This window comes from Aureobasidium melanogenum (genome assembly GCF_000721775.1).
Source record: "Aureobasidium melanogenum CBS 110374 unplaced genomic scaffold scaffold_4, whole genome shotgun sequence".
NCBI classification, from domain to species: Eukaryota; Fungi; Ascomycota; class Dothideomycetes; order Dothideales; family Saccotheciaceae; genus Aureobasidium; species Aureobasidium melanogenum.
In genome coordinates, this window is record NW_024470056.1 from 418,604 (window position 1) to 435,569 (window position 16,966).

At 50.1% G+C, this 16,966-nt stretch overlaps 5 protein-coding genes across 5 annotated transcripts; all 5 read left to right on the top strand.

The window, feature by feature from the left end:
* Window positions 1-1,905: 1,905 nt before the first annotated feature.
* M437DRAFT_43130 (putative MFS allantoate transporter) lies at window positions 1,906-6,373 on the top strand (the record flags this gene model as incomplete). The annotated part of the gene is made up of 10 exons (XM_041020688.1): window positions 1,906-1,962; window positions 4,464-5,023; window positions 5,071-5,304; window positions 5,365-5,501; window positions 5,546-5,688; window positions 5,728-5,783; window positions 5,835-5,886; window positions 5,947-5,994; window positions 6,054-6,289; window positions 6,343-6,373. The coding sequence occupies 10 exons, from the start codon at window positions 1,906-1,908 to the stop codon at window positions 6,371-6,373; spliced, it is 1,554 nt and encodes a 517-aa protein (XP_040882181.1).
* Window positions 6,374-8,283: 1,910 nt separating this feature from the next.
* Window positions 8,284-12,076, top strand: M437DRAFT_42172 (uncharacterized protein; the record flags this gene model as incomplete). Its single annotated transcript, XM_041020518.1, has 3 exons — window positions 8,284-8,791; window positions 8,847-9,333; window positions 9,385-12,076. Coding segments are annotated over 3 exons (3,687 nt in total), but the record flags the coding sequence as incomplete, so codon positions are not given.
* A 906-nt stretch (window positions 12,077-12,982) lies between these two features.
* M437DRAFT_42581 (uncharacterized protein) lies at window positions 12,983-13,287 on the top strand (the record flags this gene model as incomplete). The annotated part of the gene is made up of 2 exons (XM_041020606.1): window positions 12,983-13,094; window positions 13,157-13,287. Coding segments are annotated over 2 exons (243 nt in total), but the record flags the coding sequence as incomplete, so codon positions are not given.
* A 109-nt stretch (window positions 13,288-13,396) lies between these two features.
* M437DRAFT_73100 (uncharacterized protein) lies at window positions 13,397-14,926 on the top strand (the record flags this gene model as incomplete). Its single annotated transcript, XM_041025969.1, has 1 exon — window positions 13,397-14,926. One exon carries the CDS (start codon window positions 13,397-13,399, stop codon window positions 14,924-14,926), a length of 1,530 nt encoding a protein of 509 aa, XP_040882184.1.
* Window positions 14,927-15,402: 476 nt separating this feature from the next.
* M437DRAFT_42631 (uncharacterized protein) lies at window positions 15,403-16,423 on the top strand (the record flags this gene model as incomplete). The annotated part of the gene is made up of 2 exons (XM_041020612.1): window positions 15,403-15,903; window positions 15,962-16,423. The coding sequence occupies 2 exons, from the start codon at window positions 15,403-15,405 to the stop codon at window positions 16,421-16,423; spliced, it is 963 nt and encodes a 320-aa protein (XP_040882185.1).
* Window positions 16,424-16,966: the final 543 nt, after the last annotated feature.

A 16,966-nucleotide genomic window follows, 5' to 3' on the forward strand; every position in this document is an offset into this window, starting at 1 on the left:
ACCGGCTGGAATCCAAGCCCAACCCGAAAGATCAAACTCAAAGGGCTATCGCCATCGAGCGCGTGACGCTGGCTATGCTGGAGCTGCTGCCGCTGCTGCTATGCCGTTCCCCAGTACCCACGGACAGGATAGTCTTGTCAGCCACGAGCGTGGTCGGCGCTCTTCTGGTCACTATGATGAAGCTCGCTTGAATAGTCGTGACATTTCACAAAATGCTAATCAGCATACCAACTTTCGAGGCCCGCATGCAGGTCAGGACAATGCATCGCGTATCCCTGACGCCCAACAGTCGTTGCATACCTCGCGCGTAGGAGCGAGCGGAGGCCTGAGAGCTGCTGTTCAGCACCAGGACCCGGATCCTGTTCCACCCAAGGCTGTCCAAACTGGCCACAAGCATGGACCTGCGTACAGCATTCCACCTCAGACCGCCGCGGGACAGGACGCGAGAGATTATGTAGGCTTCTCTAATGTCCAGCCTGTAGCTCCTCCTCAGGAAGACCGATCTACGAAACAGCATCATCATCACGGTGTCAGCGACTTGTTTCACCGCCACCAGCATAAGGACGGGACCTATCGCAAGAGACCCGAGCTTCAAGAATGGTATCAGGGGGGAGTGGCACGATTATTTGCCGATGATCACAATGTTCAAGATTCAGTGAAAACTACTGCTCACACAAACACTCCCTGGTGGGATGGTGGAGGATCTCGAAAGAGCGCCCCAGCACAAGACAACCTAGGAGCTTATGATGGCGCCTACGACGAACCAGCAAAAGCTTTCCGGCCACAACTTTTCCTGAAATGCGGCCCACTGCTGCGTTATACTGGTATGCGCCGCGAGAGAACTTCGCAAACAAATCGTAGTAGTCATGCTGAGAAAGAGATCTGGAGAGGCACCGTGATGATTGTTACTCAGGATGAGTACTCCTCGTATGAGGATATCCCAACGCTTCGACTGTTCGCGCAATCGATGGAGTTGTTGCCACCACTCTCGGCAGAGCACCAACACGATCCACCACCTGAGTATCTTGATCCAATCGCTGGCCAGATGAAGATCTCTCGAACCGGACAACCACTTTTCGTGAGGCCTGTGACTGCTCTTGAGGATTGTGTCGACCTTTCTCGTGTTGAGAACGAGTCTGGCTTGTTTGAGCGAACAAGGTCATCTAATGAAGAACCTCAGCAACCCAATGCTCCTGGCAACACGCGCGATAGACCTCGGATCCGAGCTCGTGACGGCGAGAAGGCTGGTAAGTATCGTGAAGTCAAGGCTGTTCGTCTACACAGAGAACGCGGAGTGACTTTTTGGCGATTCAATCTTGAGATCGAACTTGGCCTGAAACAAGCGCGAGTTGCGTATCGAATTAATCGAGGTCCGGCAATTGGCTTCTGGGTTCCGGGAAGAGGCCAAAGTATGAACATTATGTTTCATTCTTGTAACGGTTTCAGCTTGTCCGTGAACTCGAATGAGTTTACTGGGCCAGATCCCCTATGGCGAGACGTCCTCAACAAACACCAATCGAGACCTTTTCATGTCATGCTTGGTGGAGGAGATCAAATCTATAACGATGCCGCCATGCGTGATACAACGTACTTCAAAGAGTGGTTGCAAACCAAAAATCCGGAGCACAAGCACAGAGCAGACTTCACAGAAGAGATGCAAGACGAGCTAGAAACGTTTTATCTCGATAGGTATAGTATGTGGTTCTCCCAAGGCCTGTTTGGTATGGCCAACAGCCAAATTCCAATGGTGAACATCTGGGACGATCATGACATTATTGATGTAAGTCTTCTTATGGCCATCATATGTATGTGCTGACTTATCTCTAGGGTTACGGATCTTATCCACATCACTTCATGAGCACTAGGATATTCACTGGCTTGGGCGCGGTTGCCTTCAAATACTACATGCTTTTCCAGCACCAGAGTGTAGTGTCTGAGACCCAACGCGATGAACCCTCATGGGTGTTAGGTGCATCTCCAGGACCATACATACATGAGCTCAGTCGAAGTGTTTTCATGTTTCTTGGACGGAAGATTGCATTCTTAGGTTTGGATTGCCGAACCGAAAGAATGAGGGATGAGATTCTGAGCCAGCAAAGTTACGACATTGTGTTCGACCGATGTCGATCGGAAATTGTCAAAGGAGAAACCAAGCATCTAATCGTCCTGCTCGGTGTACCGATCGCATATCCAAGACTCAATTTTCTGGAAAACATCTTGACGTCGCGGGTTATGGACCCGATCAAGGCAATCGGCCGGACTGGTCTCTTGGGTGGCTTTGTCAACAAATTCGACGGCGGAGTTGAAATTCTGGATGATCTCGATGACCACTGGACCGCTAAGCATCACAAACTGGAGAGAAACTGGTTCATCCAAGAGCTTCAAGAGCTCGCCGCCAGCAAATCTGTACGAATCACTATCCTTGGAGGCGACGTGCACTTGGGTGCGGTAGGACAATTCTACACGAAGAAGAAGCTGGGTGTTCCCAAAGATAGGGACCATCGTTACATGCCCAACGTTGTGTCTTCTGCGATTGTCAACACACCCCCACCAAATATCATGGGTGATGTGCTTAATAAGCGCAACAAGGTCCACCATCTGGATGCAGAGACAGACGAGGATATGATTCCGATGTTCGAGCAGGATGTTAATGGCAAGGCTCGTAACAATCTTCACCTACTGCCTAGGCGGAACTTTTGCAGCATTAGAGAATACATTCCAGGCTCCACTCCACCTTCTTCTCCAGGCGCGGAACAGCCGCCTGTACATTCGCAAGACTATGCTGCGACGGATCGCCAGTACCCACCCGGTTCAATGGCAAGATCTGCTTCGGTCAATCGCGGCGGGTTCCGTCCTGGTAATCTGGTGCGCAGACTCTCAGGTGCGTCGGCAAAAGAAAGGCAGCCGGCCATATCAAGTGGTGAAGTTCGGTCCATGGAAGCTTATGGACCGAATGATGCGAGGGGTAGCGCACCGTCACGCATTAACGACGATGGTGGAGCTTATTTCCCTCAGACAAGCTCTAGGCCAACCGACCACTTCCACAGGAGACCTACAGATCTCTCGGAGAAAGATGCACTCAAAGCAAGTGCCAGAGGTGGACCAGAAGGCGAACAGTTCGGACATATCAACCTTGAGAGTGGTCTGGACATCTGCCTCAACATGGAGGTCGATCAGAAAGATCCCGCAGGTATCACTAGGCCGTACAGGTTATTGGTGCCTGCTTTGTGGTACGAAGGAGGCGCCGACATCAACACAGCCAGGTTCAAGTCAAGAGGGGCTTCGATGATAGATCGCTTGAGAGGCAAATCGGTCCACAGATCACCCAGTTTCGAAGAGTACTCCTCTGAAAGTGATGGTAGCCACAGTAGCTCAGACAGTCTCGATCAACCACCATCCAGAAGACTGGATGACAGAGCTCTCAACTCGAGAATGCCGATAGGAGAACGCCACCCAGCCGCCGATACCAGAAGTAGAGGTCACAATCAAAATTATAATGGACCTTCTGACGCAGACAGACTCAATAAGGAGATTGGGCCACCTCCTTCTCGTCGCCACCACCCTGCTTTGGCGGGCACTGACAATGATAAAGTTCGCGAGGCCTCACTCCAACCTCCAAATGGTCCTCATCCTTCAGAGCTTCCAATTCGTGAGAAACGCTTCTGGAATCCATTTGGACGTCGGCAGCAGCATGGACCCGGGATCAACGATCCGAAATATGACGATGACTATACAGAATCGGAGGGAAGTTTTGTTGAGTCAGACTTGGATGATGGTCATTATCAACAGCAGCCGCGAGGCCGCAGACCAAGCATTGCGGATCGTATCTTTGGTAGAACTGGTACACAAGAACACGAAAACAAACCAAACGTCGAAGATCAGTCTCTTGGACAGCAAGACGTCGTGAAAAAGCCAGGATGGAAGATTTGGAGATAAGGACTCTTGGACAAAAGACTCAGGTACTCTTCGAGAAGCGTGATTGATGTTAGTATTGTTTTATACCCACTTGTAATTTGCACTGTTTTGTTTCGACTTGAGTGTCCACGTATTGTGGTCACAATATTTCAAGTTCATGTGATCTCATTATTGCTCTTCGGGCTGTATCGTCCGACAAGCTCGCACTTCTTACCGGACTATGTATACAGTACTGCAGATCTGGGGCATGAAGGTGCGGGGTCATGTGGAGGTGCAGAGTTATACAACCGAAAGTTATGGGATTGGATGGTGCCAGCATAATGGGAAAATGCAGATGATCAGCACATATATAGCAGTTGGAGTAGCCACTTGATCCTCGACCTCGCGACTTCATCTTTCGTCTCAGCATGCGGTTCCATTCTCGTCCATCACAGGCCGATATCATTTCTCAGAGTGTGCCTTACCAAGGCAGTCTCAATACCAAAGATGAAACGAAACATTCCGTAGAGCATCGAGAGCACATCGATGTTGTAGAAGACACTATCGAGTGGAGCAAGATCAACTTGAAAGACGATGGCGATGTTGCCCAAACACTCTTTGCAACACAGGCCCACGAGCCCATCGATCCAGCAGAGGAAGCAAGAGTGGTTAGGAAGATTGATTTCATGATCCTGCCATACCTAGCTGTCTGCTACGCCTTCTTCTACATCGACAAAACCACTCTTAGCTATGCCGCCATTTTCGGCATTCGTGAGGACTTGAAGATCCATGGCGAGCAGTACAGCTGGTTATCCTCAATCTTCTACTTTGGCTTCTTGGCTTGGGCGCTGCCGACAAACTTCTTGTTGCAGCGATTCCCGGTTGGAAAATATCTAGGTTTCAATATCTTCATGTGGGGAGCATTGCTCATGTGCCAGGCAGCGGCGAAAAACTTCACAACTCTGGCTATTTTGAGAGCCCTTTCGGGTGCTGCGGAGGCGTGTTCGGATCCGGCATTCATGATTATCACCTCTATGTGGTATTCGAGACGCCAGCAACCCATTAGGATCGGAATCTGGTATACCGCAAATGGCTTCGGTATTGCTTTGGGTGGTCTTCTGGGCTATGGGTATACATTTCCAGGTCTGTGGCATGAAATGAACTGACATACTCCAGTATTGGCCACATCAAAGCAGGCTTGCCTTCATGGAAATTCGAGTTCCTTATTATCGGAGCCCTCTGTTGTGTCTGGGGTATAGTGATGATGATTTTTCTTCCCGACAGTCCGGTCACCGCCAAAGGCCTCAACGAGAGAGAAAGGAGGATAGCTGTGGAAAGATTGAGAGATAACCAGACTGGTATCGAGAATAAGCATCTAAAGTGGTATCAGGTCCGGGAAGTAGTTACTGAGTACGCACCTCTTTTCAGAAGAGCCTTGAGGTATCATGCTAACCAGACTCTCAACAACAGTTACAAAACTTACCTTTTCTTCTTGCTTGGAGTGGTTGGGAATATTCCAAATGGAGGTATAAGCAACTTTGGTACCATCATTATCAAGGGATTCGGATTCAGCACCTTGGTCACGACCTTGATGCAGGTACCTTACGGTAAGAACCTAGAACTGCGTGGAGATCGTTTCTGACCTTCCCAGGTATTTTCATAGCCATCAGTATCCTCACTTGTGTGTTCTTGAACGACAAGTTTGCATCCAAGGGCAGCCAGACGAGGTGCTACTTTATCCTCTTGTTCTTACTACCAAACATCAGCGGAGCTTTCGGGCTTAGTAAGTTCCAAGTTTGGACCAAGGATAATAGGTAGCCTGACACTCGATAGCGTTTTTTGGGCGCGGATAACAAAGCTGGAAGACTGATATGCTACTACCTGACTGGGTAAGCAAATACAAACGACACTGGCTACAGCCGTACTGACCTCGAATTTAGTCCCTATAATGCAGCTTTTGTTATGATTCTCTCTTTGACTACTGCCAATGTTGTAAGTTCGAAGGACAACGTACGAAGTAATCAAACCTTGATCGACTACTAACATCGACAGGCTGGACATTCCAAGAAGGTCGTAACAAATGCCATCCTCTTCCTCGGTGTAAGTGCACCACTTTGCTCGAATACCTTGTTCATATTGACCAACTCTGCCTTGAACAGTATTGCACAGGCAACATCGCAGGACCATTCTTCTATAAACCATCGCAAAGCCCTCGCTACGAGCTCGGCATTTGGAGCATGATTGTCAGCCACTTGATTGAGGTTTGCGTCATCCTCTTGCTGCGTCTACTCCTGAGCAGGGAAAATCGCCGTCGGGACAAAATCCAGAGTGCTTTGCCTGGTGGTTTAGAGGGCAGAGATTTGAACGCGACCGCATTCGCCGATATGACTGATCGGTAAGACTGCCATGATATATGCGATATACAAATCGACATACTGACATTGCTAGTGAAAATGGGAATTTCAGGTACATTTACTGAGCTGGTGGTCACGAGTGGGGGGATGTTGGCCCGCGTGGCCCAACGATATCGTCGTCCGTTTATTTGGCTACCTATATCTCACGGGACCCTTGTTCTTCGCCCGAGTTAAATACGAGTCTGGCCTTTGTAATTTTTGTGCCCATTTTTGTACGCAGAGTATCCAGTTTGACCAGACCAATCTTCGGAATATTGATGGAAATTTGTGATACGGTTGTGTACCGTCAGATGGCCATGCGAGGAGGAGCGTGCCAGCACAACGTGAGGTTCGAGCTGAAGTCCAAAAAAGTGGAGGTCGGCCGATGAAGGAGATCATCGCGGTTGCAAGCCACAAACATCAGCGCGCATATGATTGGCTCGGCTATCTGCAGCCTGCTGCGAATCTGGGCGACGACAACCTGACCCTTCGAGTTCCTGCCAAGAACGCGACATAATCGTGCAAACGACGAAGCGTACCAAACAACCGCAGGATTTTCAGACCATTCTCAGCCGGAGCTAGACCACTGTAGCATGATTTCTCACGATCAGTCTGGCCGTGATGGTCACATTGCTCAACAATCTGCCGCTGCCATCGAAGACGCAGAGCACATGAACATTAAATTCTACATGATCGCTATTTCGCACAGAATACTATTGACAAGCACGATGACTTGATCCTCGAGAAAGCAATTAATCGAAGGTGGCTACTTTATGCACTCGAAGGGGACACTGACGTAGACCTGAAAGAAACCAGGCCATTTTCGGAGTGCTTTAGGAGCGAATTTGGTTTCAGCGCAAATCATGATACAAGTCAGTAAGATCGACTGCGACCGAGGAACACGAAGACAAGAACGTTGTGGAGAGCTAAAGAAATCGTGCTGTCTGGCAATTTTTGAAAGAGCAGTCGTGATATTATCCAGCCGTGTGCCGGGCTCGCAAGAAGGTTATCTCGTTTTGGGCGAATGTGGCCGTTGAAGCCGAGAAAATGCAATCAACTTTCCTTACCATCTTGCATACAAGGAGTCATATACAGTTTCGTGAATAATTGGATGGAAGATTCGGCGCAAGGTGAAGGATGATCATCTGCGAACGGGATTAAGATCAGATGTCTTTTGATGTTGTTAGATGGGACCGGCAAGGCGGAAGCGACTGTGCAAGCCTTGGCATTTAAGAGTATCAATGAGGGATCAAGAGAGGGCGTTCGATTTTAGGTACAGTAACAATAAAGACGGCGATTACCAGAGACGGGCAGGGGGCTCTGATTCGATGAGCTTCACATCATCAGTGTTCACTTTCTTTCTATCTTCCTCATCATCCTCGCCATCAACTTTCTAACCACGCTTCCCCCAATTTTTGTTGCACCCAAACTCTGCCCCGACGTTCTCGCCCTCGCTTGAATTTCCGCTTGCCGGTACATTCAAATACCCTAACTGACACGCGCGCGCAACCAGCTTCGTTCGGGCCAGTACCCGTGCTCTCCGACACGCATGTTGTCTCTCTTACTCTCTTGACATCGTTCATCCCTCTTGGTCATTTTCCATCCACCCTTGACAGCGTCGTATGGTAGTTTCCTGACATTTGTACTCCGCCCATTGGGATAAACTCTCAATACATCTAACCTATCTCGTCCGTGGAGCAGTCCGCCAGCATCTCGACGTTCTGGCTGGCGTCGCTGGCTTCACGACATGGAATCTCGCGCGTCCAGCGCCATGAATGATGCAGGTTCACGCTCACCTGTTGAGCCATCTGGCAACAACACCATCAAAGACGAGGCTGCAGCAGATGATACTCCACATGAAATCATGAGTGCTTCGCAAACTCCAGCTCCAACCACTACTGATCAGCCCACTGAGTCAAATTCACGACAGTCATCATCACGGCCAGTGGATAATGCATCAGCACAAAATTTCTCTGATCTTGCAATGGGCGACGCGATGCCTTACGGAACACGTTCGCGCAACCGCCCTCGACCAAATTATGCAGAGGATCAAGATATGGATTTCGAAGTCCCCCCGCCACCAGCCAAGCCTGCATCTGGCAAAAACGCCACGGTCGGTGATTCGAAGCGGAATCCACAAGTAAATGCTGAGACTAAAAAGGCCAATGTTGATCCTTCAGTTGCTCGAGTCAATGGCATGGACTCGGACGAAAGATCACCATCAGTTTCTGGTAAAGAAACAATTCCAGGAACCTCCTCTTTCTCAACTGTCCCCCCGAAAAAGCGCAAGGCAGCTGGCGCCGCCAATACTGCCATTGTTGCATCTGGATCTGGTAACACCGCTGCGAATGCGGCTGCGCAACCCACTACAAAGCGACCGGCAACCTCCATACCATTGGCAAACATGTCTCGTGAGTCTAACATGATGACTTTCGAAAAGTCAAAGGCGATTTTGAAGAAAGGAGGACTTCAAGCGGACGACGGAACAGTATTATACGTTGACGGTAAGAATGTCTCGTTATCTCCACCTTCCTGACACGGCTGACGGATCATTCCCAGATCACGTATATCTCGTCTGTGAACCACCTGGCGACCCTTATTACCTCTGCAGGATCATGGAGTTCTTACACACCAATTCTGACGATCCGAAATCTCCCGTAGATTCGATTCGGGTGAATTGGTTCTATCGTCCGCGCGACGTACAGCGACTCAACAACGACAGCCGTCTTGTATACGGTACCATGCACTCTGACGTTTGTCCCCTCACATCCCTACGTGGAAAATGTCAGATTCTCCATCGATCAGAAATTGACAACCTCGATGAATACCGCAAAGGTCCAAATTGTTTCTGGTTCAGTCAAATCTTTGATCGCTTTATTCGCCGATTCTATGAGGTCATCCCGACTTCACAAATTATCAATGTCCCAGACAAAGTCAAGCGAGCCCTGGATGAAAGATGGAAATTTATCGCTGTAGAAACCAACAGAGTCAAAGAGCTCACAGCGGCCGTCAAGCTTTGTAAACGGTGTACTCAGTACTGCGCAAGGTATGTACGCCGCACACCACTGCCAAAAATCATGACTGACCTAGATCTCAGCAATGATTCTGTCGACTGCGCAATATGTGGCAACTGCTACCACATGAATTGTGTCCGACCTCCTCTACCGAAAAAGCCCACACGTGGTTTTGCTTGGGCATGTGGTCCTTGTGGTCGCGCCGCGGAAAGAAGACTCGAAGCGCGCAACACTCCTCTTGGTGGCGTCGATGAAGAAGAAGAGATCATCGAAGAAGAGGAAGAAGATCCAGCATTGTTAGCGAGCACCCGAGCACCGAGCCCTAGTGGTCCTGATGTAGCCACTGATCAACACCCTGGTACGCAAGCTGAGATCGCCATGGCCAAGATGTGGCCCTTCAGGTACTTGGGTATACACTGCAGAGTTGAGGATGCGCTGCAGTACGACGACCGTGCCATTTACCCGAGAGCTAGCTCGCGCTTGGGACCACGTCATCAGGCGAATGTCAACGTTTGGCATGGCAGGCCAGTCGAACTAGTGAAGCCTGCTGATATCAAAAAGCGCTTCGTTAAGGGTGGAGGCCAGAAGAAGGACACCAAACTTACAAAGGAGACTCTTGCCGCAATTGAAGCGGATCGGAAAGAACGAGAGAAGCGTCCAAAATGGGTCCAAGACGAACCTCCTGGCTATGTCCACCGAGGAGAAGACTATGACAACGACGACCCCAGAAACACAGCCAGACTTATGTTTAAGATGCCAGATGAAGACGATGAACACGCCCCTGCATCGAGCGAAGCGTTCATTGACAAATTCATGGATCGCGTCAAAGCTACGGCGAAATCACTCAAGGTTACGACTTGGGGCTCCAATCTCCAAGACAAAGCGCTTGAGTTGTTGATCCAGAACAAATACGACGCAGATAAGGCAATCGAACAACTATCAAGGGTCGATCGCGTCAAAGATCTCAAGGAACCCATACTCACGCCAGACGAACTGAAGAAGTTCGAAGAGGGCGTGACGAAATACGGCTCAGAGCACAGATCAATCCGACTACACATGAAAACCCATCACCCTACATCTACGATTATTCGCTTTTACTACCTTTGGAAGAAAACACCCCGCGGCCGACAAGTTTGGGACAACTATGGTGGTCGCAAGGGACGAAAGCGCCAGAACATGGATCCTGCTGGTAAACTTCAAGCCGAGGTCGCCGATGATTTGGACGATTCTGCATTCGACACCGACAAAGCTCGAACCCAAAAGAGAGGGTTTGAGTGTAAGCATTGCTCTACACGACACTCTCGACAGTGGCGCAGAGCCCCTGGTGTTACTCCTGGCCAGACTGTACCTTCTGGTGAGGGTAAAGCGAGCAAGGATAAGAGCAATCGTCTGCTTCTGGCACTGTGCGGAAGATGCGCTGGACTTTGGAGAAGGTACGCGATCGTCTGGGAAGACATTGATGAAGTTACCAAGAAGGCTGTCCAAGCTGGTGGACGCGCTTGGAAGCGCAAGCTCGACGAAGAGGTTGTGCGCGAAATCTTGGCGTCCAATGAGGCTGCGTCAGTGGATCCGAGCATTGTCGTTCAATCAGTCGAGGGAGCGGAGCCACCAAAGAAGAAAACCAAGGTTGCTTCTGATGGCGCTGACAAGAAGAAAGCACCCAAGCTTCCAACACCTCCTCCACCACCCATTGTGCCCGACCAGCCTAGATGGAGGGAACTACCATGTTTCGTCTGTAACGTCCTCGAATCAGCAGGCGAACGTCCCATCGTGTGCTCACACTGCAAGCTCAGTGTACACAAGAGGTGTTATGGTCTTTCAACTCAAGTCGTCCCAACAAAATGGGTCTGTGACCAGTGCACCAATGACAGAACACCAGCAGTGTCTACTGAATATATGTGCACCTTGTGCCCGATCGAAGCGACAGCACACGAAATGCTTGAGGCGCCTAGAGTCACACACAAGAAGAAGTCAGACCGGGAGCGTGAGAAGGAGAAGTTGGAGAAAGAGCTCATGGACAGCGTGCAGCTGGAATATAACAAGAAGCAGGCCAACCTTAATCGTCCCAGTCAGCCCAGAGAGCCATTGAAGCGCACTGATGGCAACAACTGGGTCCATGTCCAATGCGCGATTTGGACGCCTGAAATCAAATTCAGCGAAGCAAGCCTTTTGGAGAGGGCTGAAGGATTTAGTGCTATCCCATTGGAACGATACGAGGCGACATGCAAGGTTTGCAAGAAGAACGATCACGGCGCTTGTGTCTCTTGTCTGCAGTGTCGTGCCAACTTCCATGTTGGCTGCGCGATACAGGCTGGATACACTTTGGGTTTCGATGTGACGCCAGTCAAAGGCTCGCGCAAGGATCAAGTCATCACAGCAACCCTTGGCGAAGAAACTGGATCCCTCACCGCCGCCATCTGGTGTAAGGAGCATGCCATCAAGACTCCGGTACATCCTATCAGCGAGGCGGCCGACGACAAAAGCAAGAATGCTTTACAGGTGTTTGTCGAAAACTACAAGCAGGCAGATCCAACACTTACTGGAACTGCTCGAAAAGCCAACCTGCTGAGTCAATCAACAAAGTTAGCCTCGCAAGCAATCCCTGCAAATGCAGCAACGAATCGTCGTATTTCGACAGCAAGCAACATGGCACGATCTGCACGCGACTCTCCAGCAGGAGCTTCAAGGACTGACGAGTTGGATGGTGTGAGCTCTGCTGAGGACGAGCCTACAAAGACTTGTCTGAAATGTCACACCGACACAAGTCCTAGATGGTGGACTGCTGAAGAGACTCTGAAGAGAGTCCAAGCTCAGACGCCCATCACGACACGCAGTGAGGACAATCTCAAGGGCTACAGATGCAACAGGTGCCACTTCAAGCGGGTCAATGCTCCACAAGAAGCATCGCCATCGCCGCCGTCGACACGGAAAAGAGTCTCTCTGTCACCTCCAAAACAGTTTCCCCTCCAGATAGGATGGGGTACTGGAATTGCAAATCAAACCCCTCAGCCACAGGCGCAACCCCCAGCACACACAGCAACGCCGGTGCAGACAGCAGCGCCGGCTGAGGTAGCGGGTCAGATGCAACCACCTCCACCTCAAACGCAGGCATTCCCTGGGCCATATTCAGTACCACATGCACAGCCAAATGGCTACACGCCAGGGAGTATACCACCCTATAGCCATGGCACACCACCTACCTTTACACAGCCAAGTGGACAAGCACAGGCCCAGCGCCATCCTCTGCCGATGAGCAACGGAATCCACGGAGTGCATCACCAGCATCATCCGCCAACTCTAGCGCCTATCACCAATGGGCAACAAACTCCTGGCGGTAATATTGCACATGGCACCCCGCCTCCAGGACTTGTTCGAGCAGCAACACCACGGGACGGATCAGTGGATGTGAGAACGAATGGAGCAAGCGCAAGCCCTAGTCTACGGAACTTGTTGCATTAGTATTGATAGCTATTGATGATGGGCCAGATGCGGTTTGTGAATGTGTACATTATTGATGGACGACCAAAGTAGTCGAGACCAGAAGCTGTACTAGCAAGGTTGATGGACCTATTAATTGAAATTTGCTACTCAGTTGTTAAAAGTACTAGTAGGTGTTTTAAGCGTGATTGACTGCCATTAGACTTGAAGAGCAAGGAAAGAGGTGCTCGGCTGGCGGAAGCGTCACGTGGGTGGGCGGAAGATAGACGCGCGGGTAAGGCCGAACCCATGCTTTCTGTCACTTTGAACGACAGTGCCAGTGACAGAGACATTGGCATCGCTGTCAGAAGGATGGGTGCGTATCCATGGCCGCGCCTCGGCACCAGACAAGCTTGCTGATCTGATGCATTGTTACAGGCAAAGCATACCCCGAAGAGGCACGCAGCCAAGTCAAGCAGCTGCTGCAGCAAGGTGTTGCCGAGGATGAGATAGAGAAACAGACGGGCGTGTCCGACAGGACTATTCGCCGCTGGAAGGTAACCCACTGAGTCTCTGCATCCATACCGACCTTGCCTAAGACTGAAATGTTAGCTCGAACTCGAACGCTATGGACGCATTGGCAAGCCGCCCGAGAGCCGCACTGGACGACACCGCGTCATGAACAAGGACGTCGAGCAGGCCTTATTCGATCGCGTCGCCCAGAAGCCTGACATGTCCGTCGATGATATGCTCTGGTGGTTGTACGACACTTATAAACTCGTCGTCGGAACCCGCACCATCCGCAGAGCCTTTGAGCGCCGCAACACTTCACACAAGAAGTTCCGTACCGATGCGCGCAAGCACTTCACCCTCGACATGGGCGTCGACATGGACTTGGACAACGATGTTAGCGTACATGTCGATACTCAGCACCATGATGACCACGACTCCATGCATAATGTTGTCCAGGATCCCACCCCTGCGCCAGCTCCTCAAGCACACATGTCTGTCTCGCAACCAGACACAACTTACCAGAGCCCGTACGCTCCGCTCATGGCCATGGCTGACGCTACCGACGACAGCGGCCAACCACCTCCACCGGACATCAGTCCTGAGCTAGCTCGCGCTCTGGGAGGCTTGACCGACTCTACCACAATGCACCAAGACTTGATGGCCGACCACCTGGATCCTTTGTCTGAAGATGAAGAAACTCTGCAGTTGCAGCTTCAGCAAATCATGCTGCAGAAGAAAGAGGTCGAACTCAAGCTCAAGATGCGTCGTTTGCGCCAACGCCGTGAATCGCACACTCCAAATGACGATTCTTTGTTCGATCACCTTGACGTTGACACGACTTCAACTTCGCACATGCATCCTGACTCGACTGCAAACAATGATCCATTTGCTCCACCACCGCTTCCTTCAGGAAACTCCTCCTCGACGCCTAAGCCTCGAGATTCTCGCAGCAAGAGCAAGGTTCAGGAGGCTCGCAAGCGCACTGAGGAACGTCAAGAGCGCATGCTCAAAGATTTGGAACGTCGCAGTCGCCGTCGCGAGCATCTGACTGCCGAGTGGGTTCAGAGCCGAGACGTCTGGGCAAAGGGTCCAGAGAAACTCTTGGTGCAATTGATGCATAAACACTCGACCTATGCATACAACCAAAACTCACTCGAGACCTTTGAAGCCATATTCGCGGAGCTGTATCACCTAGTCGATCACACTGAGTGGTATGCACCAGTGCATGATGATCTTCTACGCGAGCGCACTCGTCGCAAGATGAGTCAGCTTCGCAGTAAGATGGTGAAAAGTGGTGAGATCATCAGTCGTGGGGAGGGTTATGGTGGTTGGACCAAGCCTGATGACCACGATGCTCTGGCTGGTGCATCTGATCTTACTGGAACAGGCCCTGACGATAACAGTCTTGATCTGTCCCAACATCACCAAATCAATGGCTTATCTATGGATTTACACACCCATGATTCTAACCACGATGCACTCATGGCACGCGACGCAATGATGCAGCATGATCATTCTATGCTCGAACACTTGCAAGGGAATACCAACGATCTGCACCACACAGATTTCGACCCTGATCAGCTAGCACGTCATCAGAACGAGCTACTGGCACAGCGCGGCATCGCGCATCAGGAGCACATGTCCAACCAGCGTGCTATTGAGGAAACTATGGCTGCTGGACTGGCCTCAGTCTGATATGGAAGTCTATTTTGATTGCTAAAACTAGCTGTGCTGTACGGAATATGGCTGCGCGGAAATGGCTTTATCGTTACGAACACTTGTATGACTATCAACGACTTTCATATTGTTCGTCTGGTAGATGCTTAGCATTAGTCTTGCTAAATAACAACTCTCCTCTTCTCTCAACTTGTTATTGTCTTGTGACTTCACGTGCTCGTTTGTCGCAACTTGCGCAACAAATATGCTTAATAATTGCGTCAGTCTCGAACCCTCCTTCCACTTCTTCGGGACAGCAGCTTCCGACCCTGGAACATCTCCAATATTTGGTTGCGACAACAGCATTCAAACAACAAACTCGTAACGTGAACATCGCTCGACACTTTCAAATTCACTGGCTGGTAGTTTTGATACTATTTGACACCGGACACGCTCCTGGTATAGGACTCGACTTCAAAAGTCATCAGCTCGCAACAGCAACCAACGAAAACACCATGGCCGACGCCACACCAGCAGCACCCGTCGTCTTCAAAAAGCGAGCAGGACGAGCCAACCTCAAAAAACGCGCCGCAACCCCTCCCTCAGCCTCGGATTCTGACTACAGCAGCTCAGAAGACGAGAGCGGCGCACGTGTAAAACGCCGTCGCAAAGGCGGCATCACTTCTTCCACCTCAGCAATTAGCAAACCCACTCGTGATCTAGGCAAAACCACACAATTTGCTGGTGATCGCAGTGCTGCGATTACAGACTTGAACGATGCGACAAAGACGAGTAATTGGGTTCATGCTGATGAAAGTGCCAAAACTGGACAACAGCAAGAAGAGAATGTAGAAAAAGATGGCACATACAAGGGCGCAAAAGGATATGGAAACTTTATACAAAAGAATCCTGATAAAAAGAGTGTTGGACCAGTCAAGGCACCGTCGAATATGCGTATGATCACACTCGTCGACTTTGCACCTGATGTCTGCAAGGACTACAAGCAAACTGGATTCGTAAGTCTTGCCTACTATTCAACACACCAATTAAGAGGTTGCTAACTCATCCCAACAGTGTGGTTTCGGCGACAGTTGTAAATTCCTCCACGCCAGAGAAGACTACAAACAAGGCTGGCAACTCGACAAAGAATGGGAAAAAGCAGGAAAGTCAAAAGCAAAAGCCACGACAGTCGCTTCAGCAAACCGCTCAGCAACAGACCAAGCCGACGACTCCGACGACGACGAAGAAGCTAAAGAGTTGGAAAAGATCCCTTTTGCGTGCATTATCTGCAAGGAACCTTATAAAAGTCCTGTGGTTACAAAATGCGGCCATTACTTTTGTGAGGCTTGTGCGTTGAAGAGGCATAAGAGTAAAGGTGGTAAGCAGTGTGCAAATTGCGGTGCGGATACAGGTGGTACTTTCAATGTGGCCAAGAACTTGAGGAAGTTGTTGGATAAAAAGCGGGAGAGGATTCGCAAGAGGAAGGAGAAGGCCAGGGAGAATGGAGAGGAAGTGAGCAGTGATGAGGAAAAGTGATTGGCGTGATTGGCAAAACATCCTTGGAGCCTTTGGCCTTGAAGAGGGAACAGGCCATGTCCTGACAATTCGAGCAGAATATCCTTTGGCTCAGATAGCTCGACAGAACAGTAACCGGCGGCCTGACATGCCGCTCTTCTTCTCGGTTCGTTCCTTCGCCTGCTCGTTTCGTGTGTGTCAACCTCCTTTGTGCTAAAGTATACAACACGTGTAGCTGTAAAAATGCACAATATCAATAAGAAGCAGAATAGTGCCCACTGAGAAGTGACGATTCCTCAGCTCTCCATGGACGCGCCTCTAGACAGTGAATGCCTATCCATAATGTGTACCCTATTCTCTGAGTTCGATGGAATCAATCGGGAGTTATAAACTTTGACATATGGGTAGGAAGTTTCTCGATCGTCGTTTCCTTGACTTCTTGATGCACAACATCACATGGCGTAGGGAATCATGATCTGTGGACTGGGGATGCTAGCTTAGTGATATTTTGTTTCTTTTTGTCGTGGTCTCTTCTCGAGCCTGTTCTCTGGGTATAATGCTCCT